Here is a 12,754-nt window from a genome sequence, read left to right as displayed (position 1 = left end):
TCCAGAGCGCTACAAATTTTAATTAAGTTGTCTCCTTGAAACTGTCTACCGAGCGTGTTTCACAAATACCTTGCATGTCAGCCCCAAGTTCTTACTTAAAAATTGCTTAGCAGGTGCATTGGCAAATGCCACAACTTTTCTCATTATGCCAGATGGATTGGGACAGGAAACTAGATTTTGCTAGTGCATTATTTAGAACATGATTGTTGCATGGGCAACGTTTAGCATGGATCGCAATGTTCATTAACTTCTTCACTGCACCTTTTGTATTTGATGCGTAGACCTTATACAATACAATTGTATAAGGTCTATGATTGGATGCCATAACCGAGCAGTTGTCAGTTCCAATACTCACACACAAAGATAGATCTAAATTGTATTTGGTACACAAGTTTTGAAGAATTTTTGCTAATATTTTACCTGTCAATCTAAACTCTATGTCACCTAAATTATTGTTTTCATCGCAAAAAGTCACAAAATGTTGCTTAATCATACCATTATGAAAATGACGTAATGAGTGGCTCAGCTGTGAGAAATGTGATATATCCGTGGTTTCATCAAACAAAATTGAAAAATATCTGGTTTCCCGCACATTCTTTAATATAGTTTCCTGTATGACTTCTGCACACACATCATCACATCATCACATTTTCAAGGTTTTTTGGACATGTCCACAGCAAGCGCAGTCATTTTCACGACCTGGTAATGGTGATTATTTTATTTGTATTAGATAAAAAGACTTAATAATATAATTATTTGTTAGATTTTACTATAATGTACCTGAAGCAAATACTGGCTCTCTCAGACATGACACTGTACCATTGCAGAGATGGCATGACTGGAACAAAGATTTCAGCGCTTTCATCGGGCTCGATATACTCTGCTATGACTTCATGGGCATCAATAATCATGTTGCTCCATACTTCTGAGAGAACTTCTCCAGCCTTCTAAAAATTTAATTTCTCCAGATTTTCATTTTTTGTTTTTCCTTGCTCATCTAAGTGTGTACCGAAGTGATCATGAGGAAGTATGAGACCAGATACTTCATGGGCATCAATAATCATGTTGCTCCATACTTCTGTGATAAATTCTCCAGCCTTCCGGAAATTTAATTTCTCTGGATTTTCATTTTTTGTTTTTACTTGCTCATCTAAGCGTGTACCGAAGTGATCATGAGGAAGTATGAGACCAGATACTTCATGGGCATCAATAATCATGTTGCTCCATACTTCTGAGAGAACTTCTCCAGCCTTCTGGAAATTTAATTTCACCAGATTTTCATTTTTTGCTTTTCCTTGCTCATCTAAGCGTGTACCGAAGTGATCATGAGGAAGTACGAGACCAGATACTTCATGGGCATCAATAATCATGTTGCTCCATACTTCTGCGAGAACTTCTCCAGCTTTCTGAAAATTTAATTTCTCCAAATTTTCATTTTTTGTTTTTCCTTGCTCATCTAAGTGTGTACCAAAGTGATCATGAGGAAGTACTAGACCAGATAATTAACGGCTTAAAAGACGCCATTCTTCTCTCAACGCGGTTGAATGCGCTTCTGCCAGGTGCATTTGTAAGGACGAATATTCCATCAAGATTGTTCTTGACAAAGTGGTTTATGGCATGGGCAATAACTTTGGGATACCTTGAATTTTCGTCGAGCCCTTAAAGGCGCCATTTTTCTCTCAACGCGGTTAAATGCGCTTTTGCCAGATGCATTTGTAACGACGAAAATTGCATCAAGATCTTTCTTGACAAAGTGGTTTATGGCATGGGCAATAGCTTTGGGACCCCCATCAGCTGATATGAAAACCACTGGTTTCATGTGTCCTTCTTCACCTCGCATATTTTCTTTAAAATTATCGAGAGCAGCAAGCTTATCCAAGTCTACAGCATGAGTGGAAGCTGTCGAAAAGGAGCGTTTTCCACTTCTGATCGCTATGTATGTTGGCCCTGAATATGAGACTGCCTCTCGGCCCATATTATTTTCTTTTTCAACCAGCATATACGCTACGGATCAATTTATGCCTCAAACCAACGACCCAATCATGATCAGGCAATGAAATCCTGTAGTCAACATGCATCAAGAGCGGGGGTTGCTTATTTGCCGCTGTCAAACCTATTCACACCCGGGATTTATCATCCTGCGACAAAAAGCACACTTGTTTTGGCACGAGAATAGATGCAAGCGTCTCCAATGATTTTACTGTGGAGACACAAAAATGTTGATCAGGATGAGGGATGAGCCTTGTGGTGATCCTCCTCAGGACAACTCAATTTTACTAGCACAATAGCTACATGCCCTTTACCTTCCAAGTTGGTGTAATTTCTCGGAAGTAACCAAAGGTATGTGCCACTTTTTGATATTTGGAATCCTTGCTCTTTTAACTTTTCATGAAGAGGTACGTGAGTGTTCGGCAACTACGAACCATCTCTGATCGACGCCGTTCTTCCGCAGAAGCCCCCAATATAGCCAAATCAACTATTGTTTTTAATAATAGTGGTTGTTGATCTTCCTTTGGCTATTTTGGGACTCTGATTGCATGTGAGTTTAATTTTAGTTTTAACCAATTGCCTATGTGATTGAGAATGCCGTATATGTCGCTCTTCTTTCCTTAACTCTCTTGTTGATTTATCTATTTCTCTGCTCAATTTGATCACTTCGCGCATATCATTTTCACTTGCACCCAGAGAATCTCTACGGGGAACTGCCAAGTTCTAGTTTAAAACCGAAATTTGTTTTTTCAGTTTGTCCCATGTAGGCGTAGCACGTAGCTTGCTATACTTGGTGAATTCTCTTTGCTAGATTCCAAATCTTCAAAGTTTTCGAGAACCTAAAATTGTCGACATTTAAACGCAGAGAAAACATTTAAATTAATGTTAGAAGTTTATATGCAATTATCATTTTGAATAATTACATAAATTGATCTAGTGTTACTACCTGTTGAAGTACTTTTCAATATTGTCATTGCCTTCGACAGTACTTTCAGCACAGATCGGTGAGACACTGGTCATGGGAAGTTTTACAGGTAATTTCTGCTCATTTCATGTCAAAGACAGAATGCTATTTTCAGTAGCATTCTAAAATTTTAGTAATTATATCAATATTATGATAATTGATCATATATTACTTAATTAGTTGCAGCAGTCCTTAGAAGGGGTTACTTTCAGTTTGAAACATAGTTTGAATCTATATTTTCATGTAAAAACGAATGACTACTGCTTGATATTAGGTTGTCCGTAACGGAGATGGAATACAAGTTAATGCTACGAAGCAATTAAAAAATAATCTGAGCTCAAAATTTAATTTAAAATTGTTAAAAATAATTAGGAAAATATTTTCCAAATTATTAAAAATGTTGCAAAATTCAATATTTATACTTCAAATATATAGTATGTATTATTATTTATTAGGAGAATATCCTTCATAATGTTTATGCTCTACGTTAAAAATATATACACATAAAAATGTAAATGTAATTTTTTTTAATATATAGTGTAATTTTTTTCGATTCATTAATACATTTCACAAAAAATTCAGTATTCATTTTAATTAATAAATTTATTTATAATACATTTCACAAAATATTATCAATTTATTTAATAAATAAAATGTAATAATGCATCAAAAAAAATTCAATATACATTAAAAAAAAAAACAATTACAATTTCATATGTACCACATATTTTTACAAATTGAATTTTCGGTTATTAATGTTACAAATGATCAATCGAACTGAAAAGTAATTTTTGGTTTCAAGATTAATGGACGCCACCTTAAAAGCTATTAATTGAAAACATAACAAATTTTTTTTCATACCACAGAAATTAATTTTGTTGACTATTATAAGAATAGTGTCTATTTAAAGTCTTATTGCAAATCTTGCACTTGGGGGGAGCATTCTCTTGCATGAATTATTTTGTCATTTTATTGCAAATATTTTATTTCACATTTATGACTGCTTTCTCCAGTATTAACTACTTCATGTTTTTATTCAGTTTGTTCTTCAGTAAGAAAAATGTTATGCTGGTTTAATTATTGTTTTAACTTGTGAGGGTTTTCTCCAGCATGCACTTTAGAATGTTTTCTTAATTCGACAGGTGCTATAAATCCTTTATTGCATATCTCACATTTGTAAGGGCGTTCTCCAGTATGAATAAATTCATGTCGTAATAATCCTTGGTTTGTTGCAAATACTTCATTGCATGTTTTACATTTATTACTGCTTTTCCCGGTATGCAATACTTTATGCTGGTATAATTCATGTTTTGATCGGAATGTTTCATTGCATATTTCACATTTGAAAGGACGGTTACCAGTATGAATAATTTGATGTCGTTCCAATGAACTTTTCAATGAAAATGCTCTATTGCATATTTCACATTTATGATGTTTTTCTCCAGTGTGCACTAGCGAATGATATTTTAAACCACTTAATAGTAAGAAACTTTTATTACATATATCGCACTTATGAGGACGATCTCCAGCATGCCCTCTTTCATGACGTTTCAATGCATCTTGTGTTGTAAATGGTTTATTGCAAATACCGCATTTATAAGGGTGCTTTCCAGTGTGGGTAAATTCATGTGAGATTAATGCATGTTTGCTTGACAATGCTCTATTGCAGATCTCACATTTATAAGATTGTTCTCTGGTATGGATTGTTTCATGTCGTTTTAAATATTCATTTGATGCAAACGTTTTACTGCAAGCATTACATTTATATGGGCGCTCTTCGACATGGACAAATTGATGTAGATTTAATGCTTGTTCAGTGGTGAATGTTTTATGGCAAATTTCACATTTGAAAGAATGTTCCGCAGTATGAATACTTTTGTGAATTCTTAATGATTGTTTTGATTTGAAAGCTTTACTGCATATTTCACATTTATGTAGGCGATCAACAGCGTGCACTGCTGAATGTCCTCTCAAAGCGCTTGATTGATTAAATGCCTTATTGCATATCTCACATTTATATGGGCGCTCTCCAGTATGTATTAATAAATGTTTTTTTAAATGATCTGATAATGAAAATCTTTTATGACATATATCACACTCATGAAGGCGTATTCCAGTGTGTAATAATAAATGTGTTCTTAAATGATCTGGTCGCTTAAATCCTTTATCGCATATCTTACAAATGAAAGGGCGGTATTCTTCGTGCAATGATGTATGTTTATTGAAAAGATGTAATTGTGTAAACTTTTCATTGCATTTTACACAGTTATAAGTTGTTTGATACTCTTCTGATTTACTTACTAATTTACTTGCATCACTAATTTCTTCACTATATGCAACAGGTTTTTCATGTTGTTCATCAATTGTTTCTTCTTGTTTTATTTCTTCTATAGTTACCTCAGATTTTAAAAATCGCTGTAGATATAATTGATTATTTTCCTTTATATCTTCATAACCTTTAAATTCTTGATTCACTTCAGGATAATCATCAAGTTCTTGTTTAATTTGAGGATATTCGATAGGCTCAACTTTAACTAATGCAGTTGTACTTGTTCCTTCTGACATTTTGGGCGGTGAAAGTCCTAAAAAAATATAATTTGCTGTAAGTATAAATAAATAAAATAAATAAATAACCGAACTGTACTAACTTCTTTGTTATTTTATGTATACAAGTGTATTCATGCAAACAAGAGATTATAATAATAGTTTACGCATATTGCAATCCTTTAAATAATTGATGATATTTTACTTTTTCTATTGAATTAATAATAATAATCAAAACAATATTTTCATTTACCACGTGCATATAAAATGGCGAACGAGCTTTGACATTTCGTGTCGATGGCTGAAGCATAGAGAAAGGCTCGATCCAAACCATAGATATCCCTTAAATGTGAAGTACGCCACAACACATTTGAAATGTTTTTTTTTTTTTATTTTATTTTAATAATTTTTACAACTGTCCTGAAACGGACAACAAGTAAAATATTTGACATGAAACTGAAGGCGTTGGCAAAATACAAATCATCTGACCATTGCCAGTGATTTGTCGAATGGTCTCATCTATTGTTGATTAGTGCAGAAGAAATTTTCTTTTTAATCGGGCTCTGGTAGAGTTGATTTGAAGTTTTCTCGCGAGCAAGTTCGGGTGGTCAGCTAGGCGATTTCTATATTTGTGTGAGTAAGCGCGTATTTCATCCTTAACTATGCTGGTGCCTGAGTCTTTGTGTATTAACCAATTTGGAACATACTTTGGTGCTTTCAAAATTTCTTTTAATAACTTGTTTTGAAATCTTTGAATTATTAAAGCGTTTGAGTTGGAAGTTGATCCCCATAGCTGTATGCCGTATGTCCAAATTGGTTTGATGATGGCTTTATAGAGGTAAATTTTATTATGAGTGTCAAGTTTTGATTTTCGTCCAAGGAGCCAATGATATCTTTTTCTGGTTTCTTCAAGCTGCTTTCTCTTTTCCTTAATGTGTTCTTTCCAGGTTAGTCTCTTATCCAGGTGTAAACCTAGATATTTGACTGTATCTGCTTGGTCTATAACTTCGTCATTAAGTCTTACTGCAGGACATGTCCCTTTGCAAAGAGTGAAAGTGATGTGTTTTGACTTGCTGCTGTTAACTTCTATTCTCCACAAGCTTAACCATTTTTGTATCACGTCAAGATGATCCTGGAGCATTTTTGATGTGATTATGGGATCTTCATGTGTTGCCAACATTTGAAATGTTGATTAGCGAGTATTTGAATCATAGATAAATAAGCATTAGATCGCATATGCAACTTTATAAACACAAATTGTAGTAATTATCTATGGTAATAAGTTTCTTGTCAGACAAGAAGATTAAAATGATATTTCAATATAGTTGATCATAGTAGAAATAAAAAACTTTTATTATAGAAGGCAGCACATCAGCACCTGTACATTTTATATATCAACCCCTGGTATTAATTGTGCATTTATTCATTTTATCAATACAGCCAAAATATCTGAATCAATTTTAATATTGAAAATAAGGACAAATACGAAATATAAAATATATATATTAAAATATATCATAGACATATTTTGTAGAATTATAAAATAATCAGAAATAACTGACTAATATTAACTAATATATACTACAGACATATTTTTAAAGTACTACAGATTAAAGAGAAATAACTTATTAATATTAATTACCTAATGACTAATAATAATATATTAAAAACTTAAAAACTAAGAAGTAAAAGGCGCAGGAGTATTGACCATGGAATGACAAATTTAGAAGCAATATAGTCACGTGCCAAGTTGTTTCAACTATGAATATTAAATTGCACGTCTTTCTTGCAAGTGATGGCCTGGTATACACAGATAAAAAAAGAGTATGTATGATGATGTATTAATATTGATATCCTAGCTAGGATATTTTCATGATATTATTATTATACATTTCTGTTATATAAATAAATATAATACATCATCATACATACCTGGCCATCACTTGCAAGAAAAAAGTCCAATTTAATATTCATAGTTGAAACATCTTGGCACGTAACCATACTAAATTTACGGAGATCAAATGCACGATGCTTATTTATCTATGTGCGCGATAACCATAGATAAAAGAAGAGTATACCAGAGAAGAGAGAACGATAACCTCGATTTTTACTTGAAATCGAGCACATATGAGCCATCTATAATCAAAGTTTCACAATACTCAATATCAAAACAGGGTAAAGCCATAGACCTTATACAATACAAATTGTATAAATTATACAATTACAATTATAAATTATACAATACAATAGAAATTGTATAAGGTCTACGGGTAAAGCGCATTTGTTAGAAGATAACCCCCCGTGGATTAGCGAGTATTCAAATGCTTATACAAATATCTATGATTCGAATCTTGTCTTTGAATCGAATTAAATCGTTACAGTCTCATCAACAAAATATGATCTGTAATCAGTTATCAGTAAATAATGATTAAATTAGTATCATAGATAAACAGATATAAATAGATAGCAAACAAGACCGCTTTTCGATTATTTTGATTTTAACCTTAATTTTCCGCTCTGGCTATAGAGACACGACGACAGCAGCATGTAAATTCACCCCTAGGCATTCTAGATAAGATTTTTATATATAATATTGATACAATATAACTGTTATATAGGCGCGACGGTTGCATCATCTGATTCAACCCTTAGGTTTGATTCTAGATAAGGTTTTTATATATAATATTGATATAATAACTCTGAAATTGATACATCAAATGGCTTTTATATTTTTGAAATCGGTTCAGGCAGTCGATGAAAGGTCTAATCATTAAAGGTCTTTAGACTCTAAAGACTCTAATGCTTGTTTATCTATGGTCTATCCCCTTATTTATCTATGCTCTTCTACTCTCCTTTTATCAATGTATCTATCAATCTATGTAACTCCACCATGATTTTAGTAAGTTGGCAATAGTAACATAAAAGCGAGGCAAAATAACGAACACGAAGTTCGTTCGGCTGTCAAACAAATTAATGTACTGAACGAACATTTTATTTTCGTTCATTTTATTATTAATTATTGACATAATAAATATATTGTATATACATTTGAGTACAAATATAATAATACATATTATAAAGCGGTATATGTGATTGATTGATAAATAGAAAGGTAGTGTAAAACACTTTGAGTTCTTCCACGTGATTAATTTTTAGTTATATTTATTTTATTTAGAAAGAACTATAAATATTTAACTTCAAATAATGCAAAAAATAATTATTGCTTAATTTTACCCTTTACATTTTAGCTCTGCAATAAGGCAAAAGCTTAGAACAATAGTTGATTCGTATTTACTGTCTGTCACATATAAAGCATTTCGAAGAAGAAATTATCTTGGCGACATACATTGTCCAAAGCATAATATATAACACGAATATATTATATTCTTATATTCATTTGTATTGATGACAGTTGAAAATGATTAATAATTTAAACATACACTCCTGTAAAATGTTACAAGAGCATAAATGCAATGCACTCTCTAAAATCATACTCCATGCTCCAACTGTCATCAACTAGTGTCTTCATTTGTATTTCTAATGAGATTAATTATCATATTTAACAATTCATTTAAATTAACCAACTGTTTTTGTTTATGCTTATAGAACATACTCGGTGCACAAATATCTCAAAATGTCGGAAGCTGCTAATGAGCCAATAATTAAAATTGAACCACAAGAATATCCAATTAAACAGGAGATTGAGGAAGACATTAAACAGGAAATTGAGGAAGACCCTGAATCGTGTTCAGAGGATGACAAAACATGTCTAAAGAGATTTATGAACTCTATAGTAAAAATAGAAGAAGATGTCAAACAGGAATTAATTCAAACTCCTTTTTATAAATGTGACAGGTGTAATGAAACATTTAGAAAGTTGCATTATTTAGAACAGCATATGGTAAATTATTGTCGTAAGTGTACATATTGTTCAAAGTCTTTTCCAGATGCAAGTGCATTAGAAATACATATGAAATCTCATACAGGTGAAAAATATTTCACATGTACAAAGTGCAGTGAAGCATTTACTGAAAAATATCATTTAGATCAACACATTTGTGCTCCTGCAAGAGAACAAAATTCACATTTGAATGAATCTGGTAATCAAAAACGAAATATTCACGCTCATACTGCAAAGGGACCAGGTGAACGTCCCCATATTTGCCAAATTTGTGATAAGACTTTCACACAATTGAATAAATTGAATCGACATATGCTAATTCACACTGGTGAACGTCCCCATATTTGCAAAATTTGTGATAAGACATTCACACAATTGTGTAACTTGAATCGACATATGCTAATTCACACCGGTGAACGTCCCCATATTTGCCAAATATGTGATAAGGCATTCACAGAAATAGGTACCTTGAAAAAACATATGCTAATTCACACTGGTGAACGCCACCATATTTGCAAAATATGTAAAAAGGCATTCAAACATTCGAATTCCTTGAATGAACATATACTTGTTCACACTAAAGAGCGCCCCCATATTTGCCAAATCTGTGATAAGTCATTCACACGATTGCGTACCTTGAATAGCCATATGTTCATTCATACTGGTGAACGGCCACATATTTGCCAACTATGTGATATGGCATTCTCACGATTGAGTGCCTTGAAATTGCATATGATGATTCACACTGGGGTACATCCTCATAAATGTAAAGTCTGTGATAAGACATTTACACGATCACGTAACTTGAATAGACATAGGCTCATTCACACTGGAGAATGCCCCTACAAATGCAAAATCTGCGATAAGGTATTCAAACAATCAAACACCTTGAAAATGCACATGGTTGCTCATACCAATGAGTAATTAGTATTTACAAAATTAGTCAAAAGGTTACTTATTACTGCTTATAGAAATTAATGATAATTAGATATAGATATATGATTATATTAGATATTAGATATATGAATTAATTGCAATATTATATATTTATATATCATATCAAATAAATAAACAGTGTTATCAATGACTCGTGAAAATATTTTGTTAATAATGTTCTATATCCATCCCAGGTTTTAATAAGGCTTGCAATTGAGCCATAATTGTTAGTAGAATTTTCTCAAAAAGATGACTTTTTAATTTCCCATAGGGTTAGTTATTGTAATCATCCAAAAGTCGAAATTGAAAATTTTAGCATATCTTCACGAGAAGATTTCTGAACATTTTGGCATACCTTGGAAAAAATTGATGTGTGTGTGTATGTATGTATGGATACAAATTTCCAGTCACGTTTTCGGGCGCACGGATCAACCGATTGGAATGGTTTAAAAAACATTCGATTCCTATTGATAGGGAGATGTGCTGATTAGTTTTTGGCAAAGGCAGGTCCAGCCGTTACGGAGATATAAAGAAAAAAATGCAGAAAATTCAAATAAAATTTTTGAGAGAACGGAGTATTCGATTTGAATGATCTAAAAAACATTCCATTTGTAATGTTTTTGTAAAGGAGAAGAAGTGATTCGTTTTTGGCAAAGGCAGGTTCAGCCATTTAGGGTGTCAATACCATATGTAGGTTTTGAGACAACTTTAGGGTGTCAATATAGACTTACAGCTGGGTATCTCAAATTTCGAGGTGAACTTGCTATAATGACTGGACTATATATAATGTATTTGTATTTACAAATTTGTATACAAAGTCAAAAAATGAACAATAAAATATCAATAATTGGAATGTGGTGTATGGCATCGTGCCTTAAGGCAAATTGCTGGAACTTTCCCGTACAAATATATTCGAGAAATTTTAAAAGTTTTCAAATATATTATTACAAATACTGTAACTTTCATTATTTTTGCTATCTTGTTATATTTGAGCAAATCAAATGTAAATCATAAATCAATTTATCTCCAGAACATTAACAATCATCATTTCATTTCGAATTTGACATAAAGATGTAATTGTGTAAACTTTTCATTGCATATTACACAGTTCAGGTGCCGATACACTGTAGAAAAAAATCTAGGTAGAGTGTAGACCAGGGGTCGGCAAGCTTTTAACTGTGGTGTGCCAAGCCACTCTAATTATAACCAAATTTATCTTTGAAACATATTTATTAACTAGTGGGATGCATGGCATCGTGTCTTAAGGCAAATTGCTAGTACTTCCCGTATCGTGTTTAAAAATCTTGGCACTGAACCAAAAAAAAACTAGCTGTAAGTGGAATTCTGTCTTAAGGCAATTAGGGCATCGTGCCTTAAGGCAAATTGCTGAAACTTCCCGTACCAAAAATTATTATTTTTTTTAAAAACGATTAACATTTTTGAAAAAAATTTACTTCGAAAAAATAAGATTTTTGAGAAACTATAAATTGGACAAAAAATTACTTTTTTTTGAAAAAAAAAATTTTTTTTTTAAATTTTAAAAAAAAAAAATTTTTTTTTAATTTTTTTTGTTTTGAAAAAAAAAAATTTTTCTTTATTTTGACATATTTTGGAAGATCTGAACTTGTTTTTCAAAGCAATCGTGCTGCTTTAACTGCATAGAGACAAAATATAAAGCGCGTAAGCGCGGCGTCGCTGTCTAACGGGTAAACATTGATACGGAACCCTTAGGAAAATAAACAAAATTTATACTTATTGTTAAAATCTCTATAAAATATCTGAAAATTTGATATGCATATGTCTAATGATCATTTTTGACCGCCAAATGGCATTTTTTTCTACTTTTTTCGTTAGATCTCCAAAACCGCTAGACCTGCCTTTATGAAAATATGATCAATTCTTTACCTTGTCAATACAAGTAAAATGTTTTTTGAATTATTAAAATCGGACGCTCCGTTCTCTTAAAAACTGAGTTACCGTTTTCGGCACTTTTTGCCCCGTATCTCCGGAACGGCTAGACCTGCCTTCGCCAAAAACTAATCAGCACGTCTCCTTATCAATACGAATCGAATGTTTTTTGAATTATTCAAATCGGTTGATCCGTGTTCCCGAAATCGTCGACGAAAATTTGTATCCGCACATACATACACACACGTACATACATACATACACACACACATACATCCATTTTTTCTAAGGTATGCCAAAATGTTCAGAAACCTCTGAAACGTAAAGATATATAAAAATTTTCATTTTCGATTTTTTTGCGATTACTATAACTTGCCCTACGGGAAGTTAAAAAATGTTCAATTATAACTAATAGCTAATGTACCTCGCTAATGTAATTCAACCTACGTTGAAGCACTTAAAGATGAATTTTCCAGGTGCAAAGACTTTGAAGCTTATGTGCCTATATTTTC

The 12,754-nt window shown here is 32.3% G+C and overlaps 2 protein-coding genes across 2 annotated transcripts; one reads left to right on the top strand and one right to left on the bottom strand.

The window, feature by feature from the left end:
- Positions 1–4,007: 4,007 nt before the first annotated feature.
- LOC113363678 (zinc finger protein 93-like) lies at positions 4,008–5,753 on the bottom strand. Its single transcript, XM_026606154.1, has 2 exons — positions 5,602–5,753; positions 4,008–5,535 (listed from the first exon to the last, which is right to left on the bottom strand). Exon 2 carries the CDS (start codon positions 5,516–5,518, stop codon positions 4,031–4,033), a length of 1,488 nt encoding a protein of 495 aa, XP_026461939.1. The 5' UTR covers positions 5,519–5,535; positions 5,602–5,753; the 3' UTR covers positions 4,008–4,030.
- A 2,680-nt stretch (positions 5,754–8,433) lies between these two features.
- LOC113363474 (zinc finger protein 888-like) lies at positions 8,434–10,357 on the top strand. Its single transcript, XM_026605976.1, has 2 exons — positions 8,434–8,609; positions 9,104–10,357. The coding sequence occupies exon 2, from the start codon at positions 9,132–9,134 to the stop codon at positions 10,320–10,322; it is 1,191 nt and encodes a 396-aa protein (XP_026461761.1). The 5' UTR covers positions 8,434–8,609; positions 9,104–9,131; the 3' UTR covers positions 10,323–10,357.
- The last annotated feature ends 2,397 nt before the right edge of the window (positions 10,358–12,754 follow it).

The sequence above is a fragment of the Ctenocephalides felis genome, unplaced genomic scaffold (genome assembly GCF_003426905.1).
Source record: "Ctenocephalides felis isolate EL2017-DRISC unplaced genomic scaffold, ASM342690v1 CF-g0.4_SCAFFOLD_00845, whole genome shotgun sequence".
In the NCBI taxonomy this organism is placed as follows: Eukaryota; Metazoa; Arthropoda; class Insecta; order Siphonaptera; family Pulicidae; genus Ctenocephalides; species Ctenocephalides felis.
Note: the sequence above shows the minus strand (reverse complement) of the source record. Positions and strands in the feature narration are given on the sequence as shown.